At 45.2% G+C, this 19,258-nt stretch overlaps 1 protein-coding gene and 1 pseudogene across 1 annotated transcript; one reads left to right on the top strand and one right to left on the bottom strand.

The window, feature by feature from the left end:
• Nucleotides 1-8,213: 8,213 nt before the first annotated feature.
• On the bottom strand, nt 8,214-12,380 carry LOC146691407 (uncharacterized). Its single transcript, XM_085434821.1, has 6 exons — nt 12,325-12,380; nt 11,479-11,571; nt 11,220-11,261; nt 10,862-11,149; nt 10,507-10,764; nt 8,214-10,411 (listed from the first exon to the last, which is right to left on the bottom strand). Exons 2-6 carry the CDS (start codon nt 11,531-11,533, stop codon nt 10,125-10,127), a joined length of 930 nt encoding a protein of 309 aa, XP_085290947.1. The 5' UTR covers nt 11,534-11,571; nt 12,325-12,380; the 3' UTR covers nt 8,214-10,124.
• A 2,307-nt stretch (nt 12,381-14,687) lies between these two features.
• LOC146691406 (protein CFDP2-like) lies at nt 14,688-17,025 on the top strand (annotated as a pseudogene).
• The last annotated feature ends 2,233 nt before the right edge of the window (nt 17,026-19,258 follow it).

Genomic DNA, 19,258 nt, shown 5'->3' with positions numbered 1-19,258 from the left:
TCAGATGTGAGGTTTGATTTGAGAGTGCTGATGGAGACGTTTAGAGGAGGTCAGAAGGGTCTTCACTCTGTCTCTGTGGATCAGGGGAAGCAGATGATTGGCTGCTGACCGAGGGACTGTGCTGGACATGCAGGACATGTATGAGGACAGTTTAGACACTGATTGTTCTCTCCGACTTCATTCTGGTTTAGAAAAGAGTTGTGTGAGTCTTGGACAGCAGTTTAGAAAGCTGTGTGCTCACTATATTCAGGTGATATTTTCCTGCTGTATTCTAAATAAAAATGTTTTTATGCTGATAGATGAGTTTTCATAGCTTAAAGCCATTTCAACATCGTTCATGAGGTCCCAGACTTTCTCTTGATTTTCGTGTTACACTAATACAATTCTCATCAGGAGACTGTCTTGCTGACAGCCTCTTACACGGTTTTAAACAGAAAGAAACCTTGGCCAGTTTAACTAATTGGTGTGTATTATCTGGCTTCATGGACAGATAGAGCTGGGTGTCATCTGCATAGCAGTGTAAATGTATGCTATGTCTTCTAATGATGCTGCCTAAGGGAAGCATGTATAATGTAAACAGAATTGGTCCTAGCACTGAACCCTGTGGAACTCCATAATTAACCTCAGTGTGTGAAGAGGACTCTCCATTTACATGCACAAACTGGAGTCTATTAGATAGATATGATGCAATCCACTGCAACACAGTACCTGTAAATGGCCTGCATTTGTATAGCGCTTTTCTAGTCCCAAAGCGCTTCACACTACATTCAGTCATCCACCCATTCACACACACATTCACACACTGGCGATGGCAAGCTACATTGTAGCCACAGCCACCCTGGGGCGCACTGACAGAGGCGAGGCTGCCGGACACTGGCGCCACCGGGCCCGCTGACCACCACAAGTAGGCAACGGGTGAAGTGTCTTGCCCAAGGACACAACGACTGAGACTGTTCAAGCCGGAGCTCGAACCGGCAACCTTCCGATTACAAGGCGAACTCCCAACTCTTGAGCCACGATCGCCCTAGCCAGCTCCCCCGCTGACCCCAGTAGGCACCCCCATACTCCGCAACCCGCCAGGGCAAGGGGGCCCAGGCCCATCCGGACCAGGGCTCAGAACAGCAGCGCCGCCCAGCCCCGCAGAGCCCAGGACAGCCCACTTGACCCCACCACAGAGAAAACTGCACCCACCCCGTCATCCACTTATCTTGCAGACTACACAAGACAATAGACGCTCAGGCTGAGATCTTCCTCCACCTCTCCTGTATCTCTCCCTCCTGCAGAGTGAGTTCTTGAAGAGAGGAGAGCTCCTGCAAGGTGTAACAACCTCCCCCACCAGTCGAAGAGCCCCCAGGTGGCTCGATGCACTGGCGGCACCCTGCGCCAGGGCTGGGCCCCCATACACCCACCCGCCCACAACCCCAGCAACATACCAACCAGGACCCAAGCCCCCGAGGCCCGGCCAGGGCCCCAGCCCAGAGACGGAGCACCCCCAGAACCTCACGCCCGTCCCGGACCCACCCAGGGGCAGCCAGGCTACCAGGTCAGTAACCCACGTCCATCAGTACAGACCCTCCCCTAGCCCCACTGCACGCAGCCACGAGGAAACCGTCACCTAAGAGCCAACAGAGCCCTTAATAGGCCATGACCGCTACCCCGGGTTGAGCCCCCCAAGGAAGATGCTCCTGGGGAACCCCCTGACGCCCTAAGCCTGTCCCTACCCCCACACTAATCACAACAGTGAAGGCGGGACAAAACTATGACCACCCATCCCCACTAGGTGATGGAGGTAATCAAAGGAGCCCAGAGCAATTGATCTGATGTGGTGGCAGAGGCTGTATCAAGACTAATGTAATCTAATAGATAATTTCTATATTGGTTAGAATTAAGATTATTTTTATTTTTCCAGTTCATGAGGACTGTTTTCTTGGCTATGCATAGGGCAGTGAAAACCATATGGGCTATATTCTTTTCTGAAGTGACATTATCTAAGCTACCCAACAAACACACTAAGGGGGAAGTTGGAATGTTACATTTCAGACACTTCGATAAGTCTTCACATATCTCGCGCCAAAACTTCTGCACTGGTGGATGAAGGAAACGGTTTCCAAGGCCTAATCCGTGGATCGACTTCCTCCGAGGCGTGGACGTCTATCAGCAGAGAATGTACCTTCACCTATCAGCAGAGAATGTCCCTTAGTCTGTAACACAGTCAAATATATTCTCAAGTAATATTCAAGCATGCCATTCAGCGTGTTAGTACGAGCTCGGGAGCAGCTTGGGAGAACAAGAAAACAGAGACTGCTTCAGATTGTCTTCCCAAATTGACTCAACTTTATTCACAAGTACAACAGTTTATATAGAGGGTAAAATTCATGAGACAGCAGATTATCAGTTTAAACCAGTACAGACCAAGATAAGGCAGCGTCTTCCTGCCCATGGGTGAAGAAGCATCCTTTGTGTAGTTTATCAGTTCAGCTACAATTGTGATTATCTCAGCGACATATTTTCAAGGCACAAAACAAAGAGTTCTTACATTAGTGAAATCTGAAACAAACCATTTGGCCTTCAACAGGCGTCTAAAAGATTAAGAAACTAATGTAGCTGAGGGAGTGATCTCTGTGGTATTTCAACCTTGTACCAGCCTGTGATTCTCACACATCAATTCTTGGGTCAAAGAGAAAAATAACTAAAACAAAGGGGCCTTATTGAATGACAGAGTTTTCCTGTATAATGTCACTATAAAACAATATCCAGTAAATGCTAACCGTAGTGCTAAAATACCTAACAGTGGACAGTACCAAAGAGCGTGGATATAATTGTCTGGTGAATTGGTTTGGCAGTGTGAGCAGTTGTTGGTAGACGTAAAGCCCATCTTGAACATCCGATGACCTGTATAGTGCACTCTATGTAATATTTTGTATTGAATTAATTGAAGACTGGGATTTCTAATTAGATGAAAGGTTTTTAAGCAAATCTGAGACCAGAAGTTTTGGTCTAAGTTAACTGATAAATCCGCTTCCCATTTTGCAATAGGAAGTGATATTGATTCATCTGTTTTAGAAAGCATTCTGTATATTTTGGATAGTAATTTGGGGGTTTTAAGAGTAAGAAATTGAACCACACTTGGTGGTGTTTGTAGTTCAACTTGACCCGGTTTAAATTTCTTTTTTACTTTTTACTTTTTTACTGTTGATATTCTAAAAATCTTTTCTTGTTGATCCCATATTGTGTAACTAGTCCGTCAAATGAAATAAATTCTGTTCCTTCTAGTATATGTTCTAAATATTTGATTCCTTTACCACTCCAATCTGGAAAGTTTATCATATTATTGTTTTGTAATATGTCAGGGTGTTCCAGATAGGTGTACGTTTGCATGGGATTAATGAAGACTCCGTCAATTTTAGAAACTCCCACCATGCTGTCAGAGAAGAGCTGATGCTGATGCGTTTGAGGCCTTAGTTTTCACCGGAGCTACAGTATCCAGAGTCGTACGTAGTGAGGAGGTGAAATTATTAACAAGATGATCGACCTCTGTTGGGGTAGCGTTCAGATAGCTGCTCTGCTCTGTGTTGGTACAGGGCATTGGAGATGATAACAGTGGGTGGATTATATTCTTAAACTTAGTTACAGCGCTTTCAGAAAGACATCTACTGTGATAAAGTCTACTCTCCACTGCTGTGTAATCAATTATTGTAAATGTAAATGTTATCAGGAAATGATCAGACAGGAGAGGGTTTTCAGGAAACACTGTTAAATGTTCAGTTTCTATGCCATATGTTAAAACAAGATCTAGAGTGTGATTAAAGTGGTGGGTGGGTTCTTTTACATTTTGAGAGAAGCCAATTGAGTCTAATAACAGACTAAATGCCATGTTGAGGCTGTCATTTTTAGCATCTACATGGATGTTAAAATCACCCACAATAATTATTTTATCTGAGCTCAGGACTAAACCAGATAAAAAGTCTGAGCAATCAGACAGAAACTCTGTGTAAGGCCCAGGTGGACGATAGATGATAACAAGTAAGACTGGTTTCTGAGTTTCACAGCTGGGGTGGACAATGTTAAGCATCAGACTTTCAAATGAATTAAAAGTCTTTCTGGGTCTTTGGTTGATTAATAGGCTGGTGTGAAAAATTGCTGCCACACCTCCCCCTCGGCCTGTGCTTCGAGATTTCTGGTAGTTAGAATGATTCGGGGGTGTTGATTCATTTAAACTAACATAATCATCCTGCTGCAACCAGGTTTCTGTAAGGCAGAGTAAATCGATTTGTTGATCAATTATTAAGTCATGTACTGACAGGGACTTGGAGGAGAGAGACCTAATAGAATAGAATTCAACTTTATTGTCATTGCACATGCACAGGTACAGGGCAACGAAATGCAGTTTGCATCCATCCAGAAGTGCTTTAGTGATATAGATATATTACAATATATATTAGCAATAATATAGATATGTGAGTATATTACAGAAATGGGTCTATTATGGTATGTTATAATGTACACGGTATGAAGTATGTTGTGAATATTCTATAACTATAAGTATGTACAGGCTGTAGTGAGTACAAGCTATGTACAGGATATGAACAGGATATAAATATGAAAAACTATACAGAATATGAAATAAATAACTTTACAGAATCTGGGATATACAGCTATACAGAAATGGGAACTATGCAAGTTGTAAACAGTTGTAGGATTAAAAATTATCGAATGTACAGAATGATTATTTACACAGAGCTATACAGTAGTGCAGTTAAGATAAGTGAGGGTGTAGATAGTTTCTACAGAGGCTATATAAAGTGCTAGTGGTTGTGAGTGGTGGTTCAGTCCATGTTATTATTGTGTTTGAGGGTACAGTTGTCCATTGTGGGTGTGTGTATGTTCAGTCCATGAGTTTAACGTGGGTCAGATGTCAGGAGGCAGAGTTCAGGAGTCTGACAGCTGTGGGGAAGAAGCTGTTCCGGTACCTGGTGGTCTTAGTCCGGAGGCTCCTGTGGCGCCTCCCAGAGGGCAGGAGGGTGAAGAGTCCATGTGATGGGTGACTGGGGTCTTTGATGATTTTCCCAGCCCTTTTCAGACACCGCTTCCTGTAGATGTCTTTTATGGCAGGAAGTGGTGCTCCGGCGATGCGCTGGGCAGTTTTCACGACCCTCTGCAACGCCTTCCGGTCCGAGGCAGAGCAGTTCCCGTACCAGACTGTTATACAGTTGGTCAGGATGCTCTCGATGGTGCAGCGATAGAAGTTCACCAGGATGTCTGAGGACAGGTGGTTCTTCCTCAGAGTCCTCAAGAAGAAGAGGCGCTGGTGAGCCTTCTTGACCAGCTTGGAGCAGTTGGTCGTCCAGGTGAGATCCTCGGAGATGTGGACTCCCAGGAACTTGAAGCTGCTCACACGCTCCACAGCCGTCCCCTTAATGTGGATGGGTGGATGTGGGTCAGCATTCCTCCTGTAGTCCACGATGAGCTCCTTGGTCTTCTCGGTGTTAAGCAGCAGGTTGTTTCTGTCGCACCACTCAGCCAGACGATCCACCTCCTCCTTGTAGGCGGCCTCATCGTTGTCACTGATGAGGCCAATCACCGTGGTGTCATCTGCAAACTTAATGATGGTGTTGGAACCATCAGCAGGTCTGCAGTCGTGGGTGAAGAGGGAGTAGAGGAAAGGGCTCATCACACAGCCTTGTGGTACACCGGTGTTCATTGTGATGGTAGATGAGCAGCGGTTATCCAGCCGGACATGTTGGGGGCGGTTGGTCAGGAAGTCCAGTAACCATTTGCAGATGAGGGAACTGATACCCAGGTCTGTCAGTTTCCTGATGAGTTGTGAGGGGTGGATTGTATTGAACGCTGAACTGAAGTCTATAAACAGCATTCTGGCGTAGGTGTTGTTGTTGTCCAGGTGTGAGAGGACAGAGTGCATTGCGATGGAGACTGCATCCTCTGTGCTCCTGTTCCGGCGGTATGCGAATTGGTGGGGGTCCAGGGTGGGGGGGGAGACAGGATTTGAAGTGTGCTAGGACCAGTCGCTCTAAGCACTTAGTGATGATGGGGGTGAGTGCTACTGGGCGGTAATCATTGAGGCAAGATGGGTTGGAGTTTTTGGGTATCGGGACGATGGAGGTGGATTTGAAGCAGGCCGGTACCACAGCGTGGGCCAAGGACAGATTGAATATGTCTGTGAGCACTCCTGCAAGCTCCCCAGAACACGCTCTGAGAACACGCCCGGGGATGCCATCAGGGCCTGCAGCCTTGTGGACATTGATCCTGCTCAGCACCGCTCCTACATCGGTGGGGGAGAGAGTCATAGGTTGGTGGTCTGGCATCATGTCTGCTTTGGTTGTGGTTGTGGGGTTCCCTCGCTCAAAACGAGCATAAAAGTTGTTGAGCTCATTGAGGAAGGAGACATCAGAGGATGCGGGGGAGGGTTTGGTGGTCCTGTAGTCTTTGATGGTCTGGAGTCCTTGCCACATGCGTCGGGGGTTGGAGTTGGAGAAGTGTTCTTCTACCTTCTTTTTGTAATGGTGTTTGGCTTTTTTGATGCCCTTCTTTAGATTAGCCCTGGCTGTACTGTAGGCGTGTGCATCTCCTGACCTAAAGGCAATGTTGCGGGCCTTCAGGAGGAGACGAACATCCCGGTTCATCCAAGGCTTCTGGTTGGGGTACATGGTGATCCGTTTCTGGGTGGTGACACTGTCTGTGGTTTTGGAGATGTAATCCAGTACAGATGAGGCGTACTGGTCCAGGTCTGTGTGGGTGAACATATTCCAGTCTGTGTTTTTAAATCTGTCCTGGAGCACTGCGTCTGTCCCCTCTGGCCACACTTTAATTGTCCTCACAGCAGGTTTCACACGTTGGATGAGTGGTGAATACCGTGGTGTGAGGAACAGGGAGAGATGGTCCGATTGTCCAATGTGGGGGAGGGGTGTGGCTTTGTAGGCTCCAGCCAGGTTGGAATACACATGGTCTAAAGTCTTGTCTCCTCTGGTGTGGCAGGAGACATGTTGGTGGAATCTGGGGAGGACTGTCTTTAAGTTGGTGTGGTTGAAGTCGCCAGCAACAATAAAAGCAGCCTCGGGGTGTTTATTCTGGTGTTTGTTAATGGCTGCAGAAAGTTCTTTCATGGCCAACCTAGCATTAGCGTCGGGGGGTATATACACGGCAGTGAGTATGATCGAAGTGAATTCTCTGGGGAGATAATAAGGTCTGCATTTGACCATTAGAAACTCCGCATTAGGTGAGCAGTGACTCTCAGTAGTAGTGGAGTTCATGCACCAAGCATTGTTAATATAAATGCACAAACCTCCACCTCTGGTCTTGCCGGAGTCATCTGCTAGCCTGTCGGCTCGGTGTGTGTGGCGTCCTGCTAACTCGATAGCATTGTCCGGGCAGCTGTTGTTCAGCCATGTTTCGGTGAAAAACATGACATTTGAGTCCATAATCCGTCTGTTGTTAGTGATGGAGAGCCGTATCTCATCCATTTTGTTTGCCAGAGAACGGACATTGGCGAGAAAAATACTGGGTAAAGGCAGCCGGTGTGGTGTTAGCTTTAGCTTAGCCCGTAGCCCTCCGCGCCTACCTCGCCTTTGTTTACGATCTCGGCGCCGTCTGCGTGCACTTCCGCCCAGCCGGGGAGAGTGGGCAGCCTCCGGTGTTCTGGAGATCTCTGGGATGAGTCGGAGATCGGCGATAAAACTGTTGGACTTGTGAGTCCAGATGTCCAGAAGCTCTTGTCTGCTGTAGGTCAGCAACGCACAGCAATTCTGGACGAATAATCCGGTTAAAAGTAGATAAAAAACCGCTAAATAGCAGATTCTGGAGAGACACTGAGCCTCGCGTTGTTCACGCGCCGCCATCTTGGATCTAACTATTTAATAATCCACATTTCACTGTTTTACTCTTTAGATCAGATGTGGATACTGTATTGTTCTTTCTTTGTGATTTTTTTATGTTTAAAAAATGATGGTCTTTAGTTTTAGTTTGTGTTTTGTCTGTTTGGGAGCTGACACAGTCGCTAAGCAGGGCTCTAACTAACTTTTTGCCACGGTTTGCACTGGTGTGCCTAATGTTTTCTTCTTAGGTGCACCAGTTCAAAAGTTAGGTGAACCCAAATTTTTCAACCACATTGCTTAACACCGCAGCTTTACACGTTCACTTTTTTTATTGCTGTCCATACAGACAATATTGATTTGTAAATGATTAACTAACAGTCTTGTCAACACAAAGTTCTTTATTTGGAGCACATTTCTACAAGAAAGATAAGTTACCGTAAGCAAAACCAAACAGTCAAATAAGTCAGACTTTACTCAACTCATTCTTCTTGCTTCCTCCACTTCCGTACCATTGATTCAGTAATTTTGAATTCTTTGGCAGCTGCTCCATTCCCATGTTCTACTGAGTGACTGATAAATGTGCTTCGTAAGCATGTCTCTTAACTGGAGCCATTTTCGGGTCCTTATACACACACAATACGTTAATATTACGTTGAAGCACGGTATGTATTACTCCGTGAGGCTCCTGACTACAGCAGCCGTAATGCTCCAACAATCCATCAAGCGGTGCAGCTTCATAGCTTAGCAAAGTCATACTAAAACATTTTTGACAGATTTTAGAGCGCCGTGTAGCACATAAAACCGGTTCGAGGTCAGTAAGCACAACCAGAATTCATACATAAGACACACTTTTGAGGAAATGAAAGGATTTTAAGTGCATCTTATAGGCCTAAAAATACGGTACTGAAAAAGTTCTTGTGCTTAAAGTGCTTCACTGAACTCAAATTTACATTTAAAATATCTCAAGATATATAAAATAAAAAGAAAGTGTAAATTAAAAATGGCTCAAAGGCTTCGAACTGAACATCTCAATATCTGAACATCTTACCTTGGGCGTCTCAGAGGTCCCGCCCTCTCTGCTGTTGGCCACACAGAGACTTTCAGAGTTGCTGAGACCTTTTTTTGTCTACTCGAATAGCTGGTCGCACCTATGCGGTATGTTTTTTAGTCGCACCATTGAGAAATTGGTCACACTCTAGAGCCCTGCTCTAAGCGGATGGGTTTTTGGGAGGTAGCAGGAGGAGAGAAGCTGCAGAGAGGCGTGTAAGACTGCAACTCTGCTTCCTGGTCCCAACTCTGGATAATCATATTTTGGGGGGTTTAATAAATTTGTCCATATTTCTAGAAATGAGAGCTGCTCCATCCAAAGTGGGATGGATGCCATCTCTCCTAACAAGACCAGGTTTCCTCCAGAAGCTTTGCCAATTATCTATGAAGCCCACATCGTTTCTGGGACACCACTCAGACAGCCAGCAATTTAAGGAGAACATGCGGCTAAACATGTTACTCCTGGTCTGATTGGGGAGGGGACCAGAGAAAACTACAGAGTCCGACATTGTTTTAGCAAAGTTGCACACCGATTCAATATTGATTTTAGTGACCTCCGATTGGCGTAACCGGGTGTCATTTCTGCCGACGTGAATTATGATCTTACTGAATTTACGTTTACCCTTAGCCAGCAGTTTTAAATTTCCTTCAATGTCGCCTGCTCTGGCCCCTGGAAGACAATTGACTATGGTTGCCGGTGTCTCTAGCTTCACATGTCTGAGAACAGAATCGCCAATTACCAGAGTTTGACCCCCGGCGGGTGTGTCGCCGAGTGGGGAAAAACGGTTAGACACATAAACGGGTTGGTGGTGTACCTGGGGCTTCTGTTTAGGACTATGCTTCCTCCTCACCGTCACCCAGCCACCCTGTTTCCGTGGCTGCTTGGGACCTACGCCTGAGTAGGAACGTGCAGGAGGGACAGGTGAAAAGGCCATGCTGCTAGCTAGTTGGCTACAATCTAAGCTAGCAAATCCCTAAAGACACAGTGAGTGAATACTGTGAATATAAATTAGCGAGTACACAGATACACAGAGCATGTGCTTTGGACAAAGAACATGAAGATTACATTATAAGTTGTTATGTAAAGTTTGTAATTAACTGGCTACACTGATAAGCTACACAAAACACCGCTATGCGTGTTACATTACTGCACTAAGATCCAACACCAAGTGAAAGCCCCACTTCTACAACCCTGAAGAACACATGAATCCATGAACACTCAGGATCATCCACTATTCAAACAAAAGCTCAGACATAACGCTCGGTGGTGACATCATCACTGATGACCTCCCACTCTTCATCCAGTTTGTCACCGCCTCCATTGTTCTGGGTCATCTCCATGGTGATGGCTGGCTTGTTTTCCAACTTCCTGCTGCAGCAGATGTACATCAGCAGACCAGCAGAGATACAGTATGGACAGAAGGCCAGTAGATAACACAAGAATTTGAACTGAGTATGACTGAGAGAAAGTGGAGGAGGAGGAGTGGAAGAGGCAGTCGGAGGAGGAGAAGGGAGAGCTGTACTGGGATCAGACTCTGCAGGAGAGAGAATTGTGGTTTAGTTAGTGATTAGTCTTTTATCAGGTCTGTAGTTCATGTCTTTAAATAGGAAGTGCTGTCAGTGTGCTGACCTCTGACCCTCAAAAAGCTCTGAGGAGATCTCCAATGTTGATCAACCAAACATGAGTAGAAACCTTCATCAGATTTCTGGACATTAGTGATGAGGAGCTCTGATTGATGTTCAGAAACAACACGACTTCCTTTAAAGTAGAATTCAGCTGAATATCTGTGATTATATTCACGACTCAGGAATTTATGTCTGCATCGAAGAGTGACATTACTTCCTGCCCTCACAGGAAGTGCAGGGATCTCCAGGATTGTACCAAACCCTGATCAACAGAGACACACACAGAGTGATGTAGAGACAAAGGTACACCAACAGATCAGAGTCATACAGACATATAGAGACAGGTGGGAGCAGCTTACAGCTTGTTACTGTTACATTGATGGAGACTTCATTGCTCTGCTGTCCAGATGAGTTTTCACAGAAGAAAATCCCATTAAAGGAATCAGACATGTCGAGAACACAGAAAGAATCAAACTTCCTCCAAAAGGCTGAAGCATCTGCTCTGCAGTCCACAGTGTATCCTCTTCCAGTCCTCTTCACCAGCCATCCATCAGCTGTCTCTCCTTCATCATCAACACAACTCAGAGACACAGAAGAAGCGTAATTTTTGAAGATCTGCTGGAGGTTTGGACTGACCTGCAGAGAGACTGAGCACAGACACACAGTAAATGTATTTGTGATCTTTTGGAGTCTCTGATTGTTTTCACTTCAACTCACCTGCAGAAACAGCCAGTGCAGACAGCAGCAGCACACACACACCTGCAACAGGACACAGGTCAGTAAAGGTCAGAGGTCACTGAAGGTCAGGTGGATCAGCTGCTTCACGCTCATTTAAAGAAACCAAAAACTCCCAGCATTCATTCATCAACTGTCCTTCAACTGGACCTGGACTCACTCTGGTTCCTCAGTCAGTGGATGGATGGATGATGGGTGGATGATGATGGATGGGTGGATGTAGGAGCTGTGTTTGACTCACCGAGGAGCAGAGAGACAGCTGGAGTCTTCATGTCGTCCGGATGCTGACTGAACATCAGTTTGAGCAGTGAGACACCTTCAGCTTCACCACTTCCTGTTAGCAAGGAAGTAAAATACCATATGTGGCACAAGTCCTTGCATTCTGCATTTAAGTAGAATTACAGATACTTTTGTTAGAAAATACTCCTTAAAGTACTTATGATTCTTCTTTACTCAAGTACAGGGTCAGAAATGTACTCAAGGTATAGAATAGAATAGAATAGAATAGAATAGAATAGAATAGAATAGAATAAACCTTTATTATCCCACAGATGAGAAATTTCGGTGTTCCAGAGCTCTTACAGCACAGGAAAATAAAATATAAAAGGAAGACACAAGGTCCTATAAATATAGGCAGCCAAAGTTCATATATACAGGTACAGAATATGTATAGAAAAATTGAGAAAATCTACAGAGCTATCTATAAAATGTACAGTAAACAAACAGGCTGGTGAGTAAGATGACCAAAAGAATTTTTTAAACTGCATTATAGAGTCTGACAGCTGCTGTAAGCACTCCTTCCTACACTGTGGGTGTAAAAGTCCACTGCTGAACGAGCTGCTCAGGACTCAGGACAAACAAGTTTGAGTCTGAAAAACTGAATATGAAACAAGCAAAGCTCAATACTAAACAATATATAACTTATATAAACGTATATATAACTTAATATTGCACATATGCAAAATCGAAATTCCAATTAAAAAACACATCAGTGGAATTCATTTCTTAAATAAAAATTGTATTTGCAGCCTTCTGAATTAAATTTTATCATTTTATCATTTATCAAATTTTCATCATATTCTCCCACCTGTCCAGAAAGCTCCTGTTTTCTGCCTTTCTTTCTGCCATTTTGGGATAGGTAGCATGGCAATATTTGCATGGTTGCTATGACTATGGTCAACAGAGGAGAGGGTGCTAATGGGTCCTGTCGTGACTGACGTGCCAAAACACCAACAGAACATTCTGGGAATTGTAGTATTAGCAGTACATGAACTGTATAATACCAGCAGACCAGCTCTAATAGTAATTTTGTATGGCTTCGCGGGCCAAATGTAATTAGGCTACGGGCCAAATTTGGCCCGCGGGCCAGAGTTTGACACCTATGCACTAGCAGATCCATAACTATGAGAGCAAAACTAATCAGTGTGCACATTTCACACAGTTTGCATAATTTTTCTTGCACTCTTTCTCTTTGTGCAGAGTGAGACTATTTCTGGGCACATACACATTAGTAAATGAAGTGAATGAGCGAGTGAGTGTAGGAGCTCGGTTTGACTCAGAGACCGATGGAAACATCAGTCTGAGCCGCCGACAGGACTGCATAGTGAAGTAGTTCTGTCCCCCACCCCGAACACGACAGGGCAATAGATGCTGCAGCTCCTCCTGGTGGATGGTAGAGGAGCTGTCTGTCCCCAAAATTAAAGGTTTCATTTACTTTTAGTCTTTCACTCAGTTGTCATTTTTTACTACATGATTTATTTTCCAGCAGAAAAACAGCAGATCTTAGTTTCCTCAGGTTCAGTCACATCTATCATCACACTGATAAGCACTAAACTGTCTCTGTGTGACTCTGTCTGTCTCTGTTGGTCTCTTACCCTTCCTGTGAAGGTGGGAGTGCTGTCCTCAGCTGCAACTGATTTCTTCTGATTTCTTCATTAATAGAAGTCTTCTTCTATCTACTTTTTTAATCCAAATCAGAGCTTATCATCACTAATGTGGTGAATGTCTGTACTCGCGTTCTTCAAATTTTCTTTGAAGTTTCGAGGGCCAGAGGCGAGGACACTGACATCACTTCCTGTTTACATCCATGAATTAACCTGTTGACCTGATAATAAAGTGATCATTGACTGAGCTATCTTCCTCATCTCTCCTGCAGAGCTGCCTCATACCTCCTCTTCCTCCCCTCCTATCATCCCCGTGTCTGTCTATTCTGCCATCTAGTGGCCTTCTATGTGTACTGAACACAGACTGTTCTGCTAGTGCCCATCTGCTGCAGCAAGAAGACAGAAAACAATGGGCAACTTTAAACCCTTTTAGAGGATGCTTATCAGAGGATTTTTAAAAATTACTCTAGTAAGAGTAACAATAATCATGTATTTTAGTATTATTTTCCTAAGTTTTCTTCTAATGTGCACCTGCAGCAACTCTGAAAATGGATTAGAGGAAAAGGATGGATGATGGATAGATGGATGGATGGAGGGATGTGTAACGGAGTTACAAATACATCTGGAAAAACATGCACTTACCTGTTCTTAATTATTATTTTAAGTGTAAATTTTATCTTTTTTTAAATTGTATTTTATTTTGAAAACCAAGAAACCGGATCTCACCCTAGTGTTTAGAAGCTGCTAAGGCTTCCGCTCCTCACAGCGCGCGTTTGCACTGTGAGGGTAAGTTCTGTAATGAAAGGCTCTGGCATTTTTATGGTTTCTGGTGTGAATGTTGTTACATAAGTTGTACATGTCGATGTATATAGGTTCATATTGATGTTAGAAAGTTTCTGTGTAACCGAAACAAAGGCTGGTTGCTGTTAAACAGTGTTTCTGCCGTATTTATGCTCTTTGGCAGTAAGCTTTTGTCAGCCCCCTAGTGGTTGCTGCGCATAGCAGGAAATGTGTTTGGATTTACTGTTTTTCTGTGCTTTTTGTGATGTTGTTTTACATTGTATGAGATACAATTGCTGGTACCATCAGAAGACACCTGTTGAGTGTGTTTTATGTCTTCTGCAGGTACGTGAGCTTGTTAACAGCCATTTTGTCTGTAAAGCACAAGCAAGTGAAGATGTAATGCGCTATTGTTAATTTGTCCACTAGAGGGCAATGATTAGCCGGTGATACTGTTTACTGAGACTTCTGTAACCTGTTATTTTGTTTTATACGGTTGTGAAATGGATTTTTATTAGTCATAAGATTTTTTTTTTTGTATACAAGTTCAGTGTGACAGACTGTAAAATGGGAGAAATTATTATTTTCCAATTTTTCTTTATTAAAAAGTTAATTGTAAGTCTGTCAAGACAGCGCGCGTTTGCACTGTGAGGGAGATACAATTGCTGGTACCATCAGAAGACACCTGTTGAGTGTGTTTTATGTCTTCTGCAGGAATAAACTGTGAAAAGCCAACCTTTCTGAGCGTCTGTGATTTTTGAAGAGCTGGAAGTGTTACAGATGGACGATGGATGATGGATGGATTTTGCCAACGCAGGTTTAAATGTCCAGTGTTGTTGATATCATGATGTTACGGTACAGAGCAATGTTGCTGCCTCACACACATGTTTGTCATTAATAATTAAGACGTGTGTTGCAGCAGATAAAGAGATGTTTCATGATGCTAATCATAACAGATTTAAACACTCTTTACCTGCAACACAGCAAGTTGGAAATTGTTCTGATAATGAGGGATAATTTCAGTGTCTGTTAATTTATATTTTATTCTCTAAAGCTTATCAAAGCCATTAGTTAGTGTAGTTTAATCACCAGAAATTATGAGCTGAAGTTAACTCTCTGAGTAAGTGAGAGAGAATTCCTAACAAACACAATGTGATGAAAGTGGAGCAGAGAAGAAGAAATAGAAAGGTTCGCCTTGTTTTCACTGTGGACAGTCTCGGTCGTTAGAGGAAGATTTGAGAAGTTTTGTTTCTCCTCAGAAAGGATTTCATCCAGCGTGGCTAAGGCCAGAACTCATTTACAGCTGAGGTGTTCTCTCTCTCCTGACTAAAAACTCATCAAAGCTGGCAGTAGATATTTAGCAACAGTTTAGATTACATTACTTTAATTTTTTAGTTTTACTTTTTTTATTTTAAATTGTAAAACGATCTGACTGATTTGTGATTATGATCGTCTCTTCTGATTCCATACAGGGCAGCTGTGGCTACAACTGTAGCCTTCACCAGTGTGTGAATGTGAGAGTGAATGAATAGTGGTATTGTAAAGCGCTTTGAGGGGTCCCGAAAAGCGCTATATAAATGCAATCTATTATTATTATTATTATTATTATTATTATTATTATTAACTGTTTGAGCTCTTTGCTTAAATAAAATATTGTATCTGCCATTAAAGTCAGTTTTGAGGAGGTTCTTATTGAACTCTGCTATTGCCGGTCCCAAGCCCGGATGAGAAAGGAGGAGGGTTGGGCGTGGGGCTAGCAACCCCACCCTGTAAAAACTCCAACTGCTACGGAAACAGCAAGTGAATTTCATTATCGACTATGGAATATGGAATGTACGGACTCTGTACCAAACAGGTAAATTGGCCCAGCTTCTATATGAATTTGACTCGTACCATATGGACATCTTGGGCATCTCAGAAATGCGATGGGCAGGAAGCGGGAAGATGGTTAGTGATGGAAAGATGGTGCTCTACTCTGGCCATGCCCAAGACCATGCACGTGGCGTGGGCTTCATCCTCTCGCAACGTGCAACAACATTATTGCTGGCCTGGAAGCCCATTTCAGACCGCCTAATCTTGGCTCGTTTCCAAGCTAGGCATGTGAAAGTCACAATTCTTCAAGTATACGCTCCAACAGAAGAGGCTGACGATACTGACAAGATGGTTTCTATGCGATGCTCCAGGATCCATGATTTGCTGATCGTGGGCGGAGATTTCAACGCGTAAATAAGCAGTAACCGGGACGGCCTGGAATCAGCTATCGGCCCGTTTGGAATTGCAGCAATGACAAATGAAAACGGTGGGCGGCTGATCTCGTTCTGTGTGGCAAACCGGCTGACCATCAAGAACACCTTCTTCGGCCACAATCGGATACACAAGGCGACGTGGAAGGCCCCCGGTGGCGGATATACAAGCGAGATCGACTACATCTGCATATCATCCCGCTGGGCATCCACCATTAGCGATGTTAGAGTGTGGCATGGAGCCGACATTGACTCTGATCACTACCTGCTAATTGCCAAATGTAAACTTCACCTGAAGAGCCTCCAACCACGACTGCAGCGGCCAAGTCCTTTTAACGTTCAACGCCTAAAAGACGCAAATACGGCAGCGGAATTTCAACTCGAATTGAGAAACCGCTTCCAGCTCCTTGCTGCGGAAGGAAATAACAACAAAAATCCAGATACACTCTGGGATGAGCTAAAAGAGGCTGTGGTCGGTGCAGCAGAATTGAAGATTGGTCACCGACGGGGAGGCTTTAAGGAGCGCTGGATCTCCGACCGTTCATGGGAACTTACAGATCAACGTCGCTTGGCAAAGTCAGTTCGGGACCAGGTGGCCTTTGACTCACCAGCGTGAGAGGGCCATGGCCACCTACCAAGACCTTGCCCGACAGGTCAAACGCAGCTGCCGGCGTGAAAAGCGTGAATGGATCGAAGCTAAAGGCATCGAAGCCCAAGAAGCAGCCGATCGGAACGATACCCGAACCTTATATCGCATTGTACGAGATCTAACTGGGGCTCGTGGTGGCCGCGGTGTTCCAATCCAAGACAAAAATGGACATGTCCTCCTTACTGCAGCTGAACAAGACCAACGATGGGTCGAACACTTCCGCGATACTCTGAACCAACCTGAGCCACCCCAACGGTTCGAGGCCGAAGACCTGGCACCTTCCATGGATCTTCTTCCTGTCGATATTGGACAAATCACCATCACCATCACCATCACATCCGACTCCTCAAGAGTGGAAAGGCCGCAGGCCTGGACGAAATCCTCGCCGAAATGCTGAAGCATGATGGACCCCATCTTGAAGCCGCCCTTACAAGACTCCTAAACGCCTGCTGGTCAACATCACATGTACCCGATGATTGGACAAAAGGCACCATCATCAAACTTCCAAAAAAAGGTGATTTGGGTGACTGTAACAACTGGCGGGGCATCACGTTGCTGTCAGTACCCGGGAAAGTGTTTTGCCTCGCTCTTTTGAATCGGCTACGACACGCAGTGAACGAACGATTGCGAGAAGAGCAGGCTGGGTTTCAGAGTGGCCGGTCATGCGTCGAGCAAATCTTCACCCTCCGCATGATCATTGAACAAACATTGGAATACCAAAGGAAGATTTCTATTAATTTCATTGACTTCGAGAAGGCTTTTGACAGCGTCCACCGGCCGACTCTATGGGCTATCCTACGCCACTATGGAGTCCCTCAGCAGTTTGTAGATGCCTTTCGTTGTCTCTACTCCAACTCCCGTTGCTGCGTCCAGACAGATGACGGCTGCACATATTTCTTCAAGACAAGTCCGACAAGGATGCATGCTATCCCCTTTCCTCTTCCTGTTGGTAATTGACTTCATCATGCGACGATCAGTTGACCAAGCTGGCATCGGTGTGCCCTGGCACGAAGCACGTAATCTCACTGACTTGGACTTCGCAGATGACATCGCCCTGCTGGGCTCGACTCAGGAAGACCTCCAAAAGTTGACCGCGGCCCTGCAGAGGGAGGCGACGAAAGTTGGATTATGACTCACCGCCAAAAAAACCAAGGTACTCCGAGTTGGCTATGCACATGCCCGCATTCCTGTCATGATCAGCCAACAACGTGCTGAAGAGGTGGAGAATTTTACATATCTTGGCAGCATCATCTCGAATGACGGGGTCTCTGATCGGGATGTCGACGCCAGAGTAGGGAAGGCAGTTGGTGTCCTGCGACATCTCCAACCTATTTGGAACTCGACCTCCCTGAATGTAAGGGTCAAGATCAGACTACTAAACTCTATCGTCTTCCCTACTGCACTTTACGCTAGTGAAACCTGGTGCTCAACAAGTGCAATTATTCAACACCTGAACGTGCTTCAACAACGTGGCCTGTGGCGAATCCTGAGAATTTCCTACCGGGACTGAATAACAAATGAGGAGGTCCTACGAAGAGCAGGCACCCGCCCATTAGCCGATGTTGTTGCAGAAAGGCGCTTCCGCTTTGCGGGCCATATTTTACGCCTACCCCCTCATCGCCCAGCTAAGATTGCCATGACATGGCGTCCACGCACTGGCAAGCGAAAGCAAGGCCGACCAAAGACCACATGGCGTCGAACATTCATGGACGATCTGAGAACTGTCGACATTGCCTGGGACGAAGCTGAAGCAGTTGCTGCTGACCGACATCGATGGAGATCACTAGCTGCCCGATGCGCTGCCCGGCGTAGGAGGAACTAAGTCTAAGTCTTATTGAGTATTCTAGTCTTTAAAAATGAACAGATCCCTGGCGCCTACTTTTCAGGTCATCCATCCATCCGTGTTCTTCCACTTATCCTAGGCCGGGTCGCAGGGGCAGCAGCCTAAGCAGAGAAGCTCAGACCTCCCTGTCCATGGCCTTCTCTTCCAGCATGTGGAACATGCCCAGAAAGATCGACCGGTAAATTGAGAGCTTTGGTTTTGGACTCAGCTCTCTCTTCACCACGACAGACTGGTATCCACATCACTGCAGCTGCAGCACCAGTCGATCTCCTGCTCCCCTCTCGCCTCACTCCTGAAGGTCTGGAGACACTTAAACTCCTCCATTTAAGGCTGGAACTCTTCCCAACTCCCAAGGAGTTTTTTAACTGCCTCAGTGACTTCGCCCCCAGTGATGGACGAGTCCAGAGACTCTGCTTCCTCTACAGAAGACATGTCACTAAACTTAAGGCGGTCCTCGAAGAATTTCTTCCACCACCCAACAATATCCTGAGTTGAAACCAGCAGTGCTTCACCTGTACTACACACAGTGAGGGAAAGCACCCTCCTGAGTTCCCTGAAAGTTGGCCAGAAAGCTTCGAGGGAGTCTTTTTCCATGGCCTTCTCCGGCCACTGACGTGAATCCT

Source organism: Copadichromis virginalis, linkage group LG16 (genome assembly GCF_057382275.1).
Source record: "Copadichromis virginalis isolate Kocher_CV1m ecotype Utaka linkage group LG16, C_Virginalis_male_GT1.1, whole genome shotgun sequence".
In the NCBI taxonomy this organism is placed as follows: domain Eukaryota; kingdom Metazoa; phylum Chordata; class Actinopteri; order Cichliformes; family Cichlidae; genus Copadichromis; species Copadichromis virginalis.
Note: the sequence above shows the minus strand (reverse complement) of the source record. Positions and strands in the feature narration are given on the sequence as shown.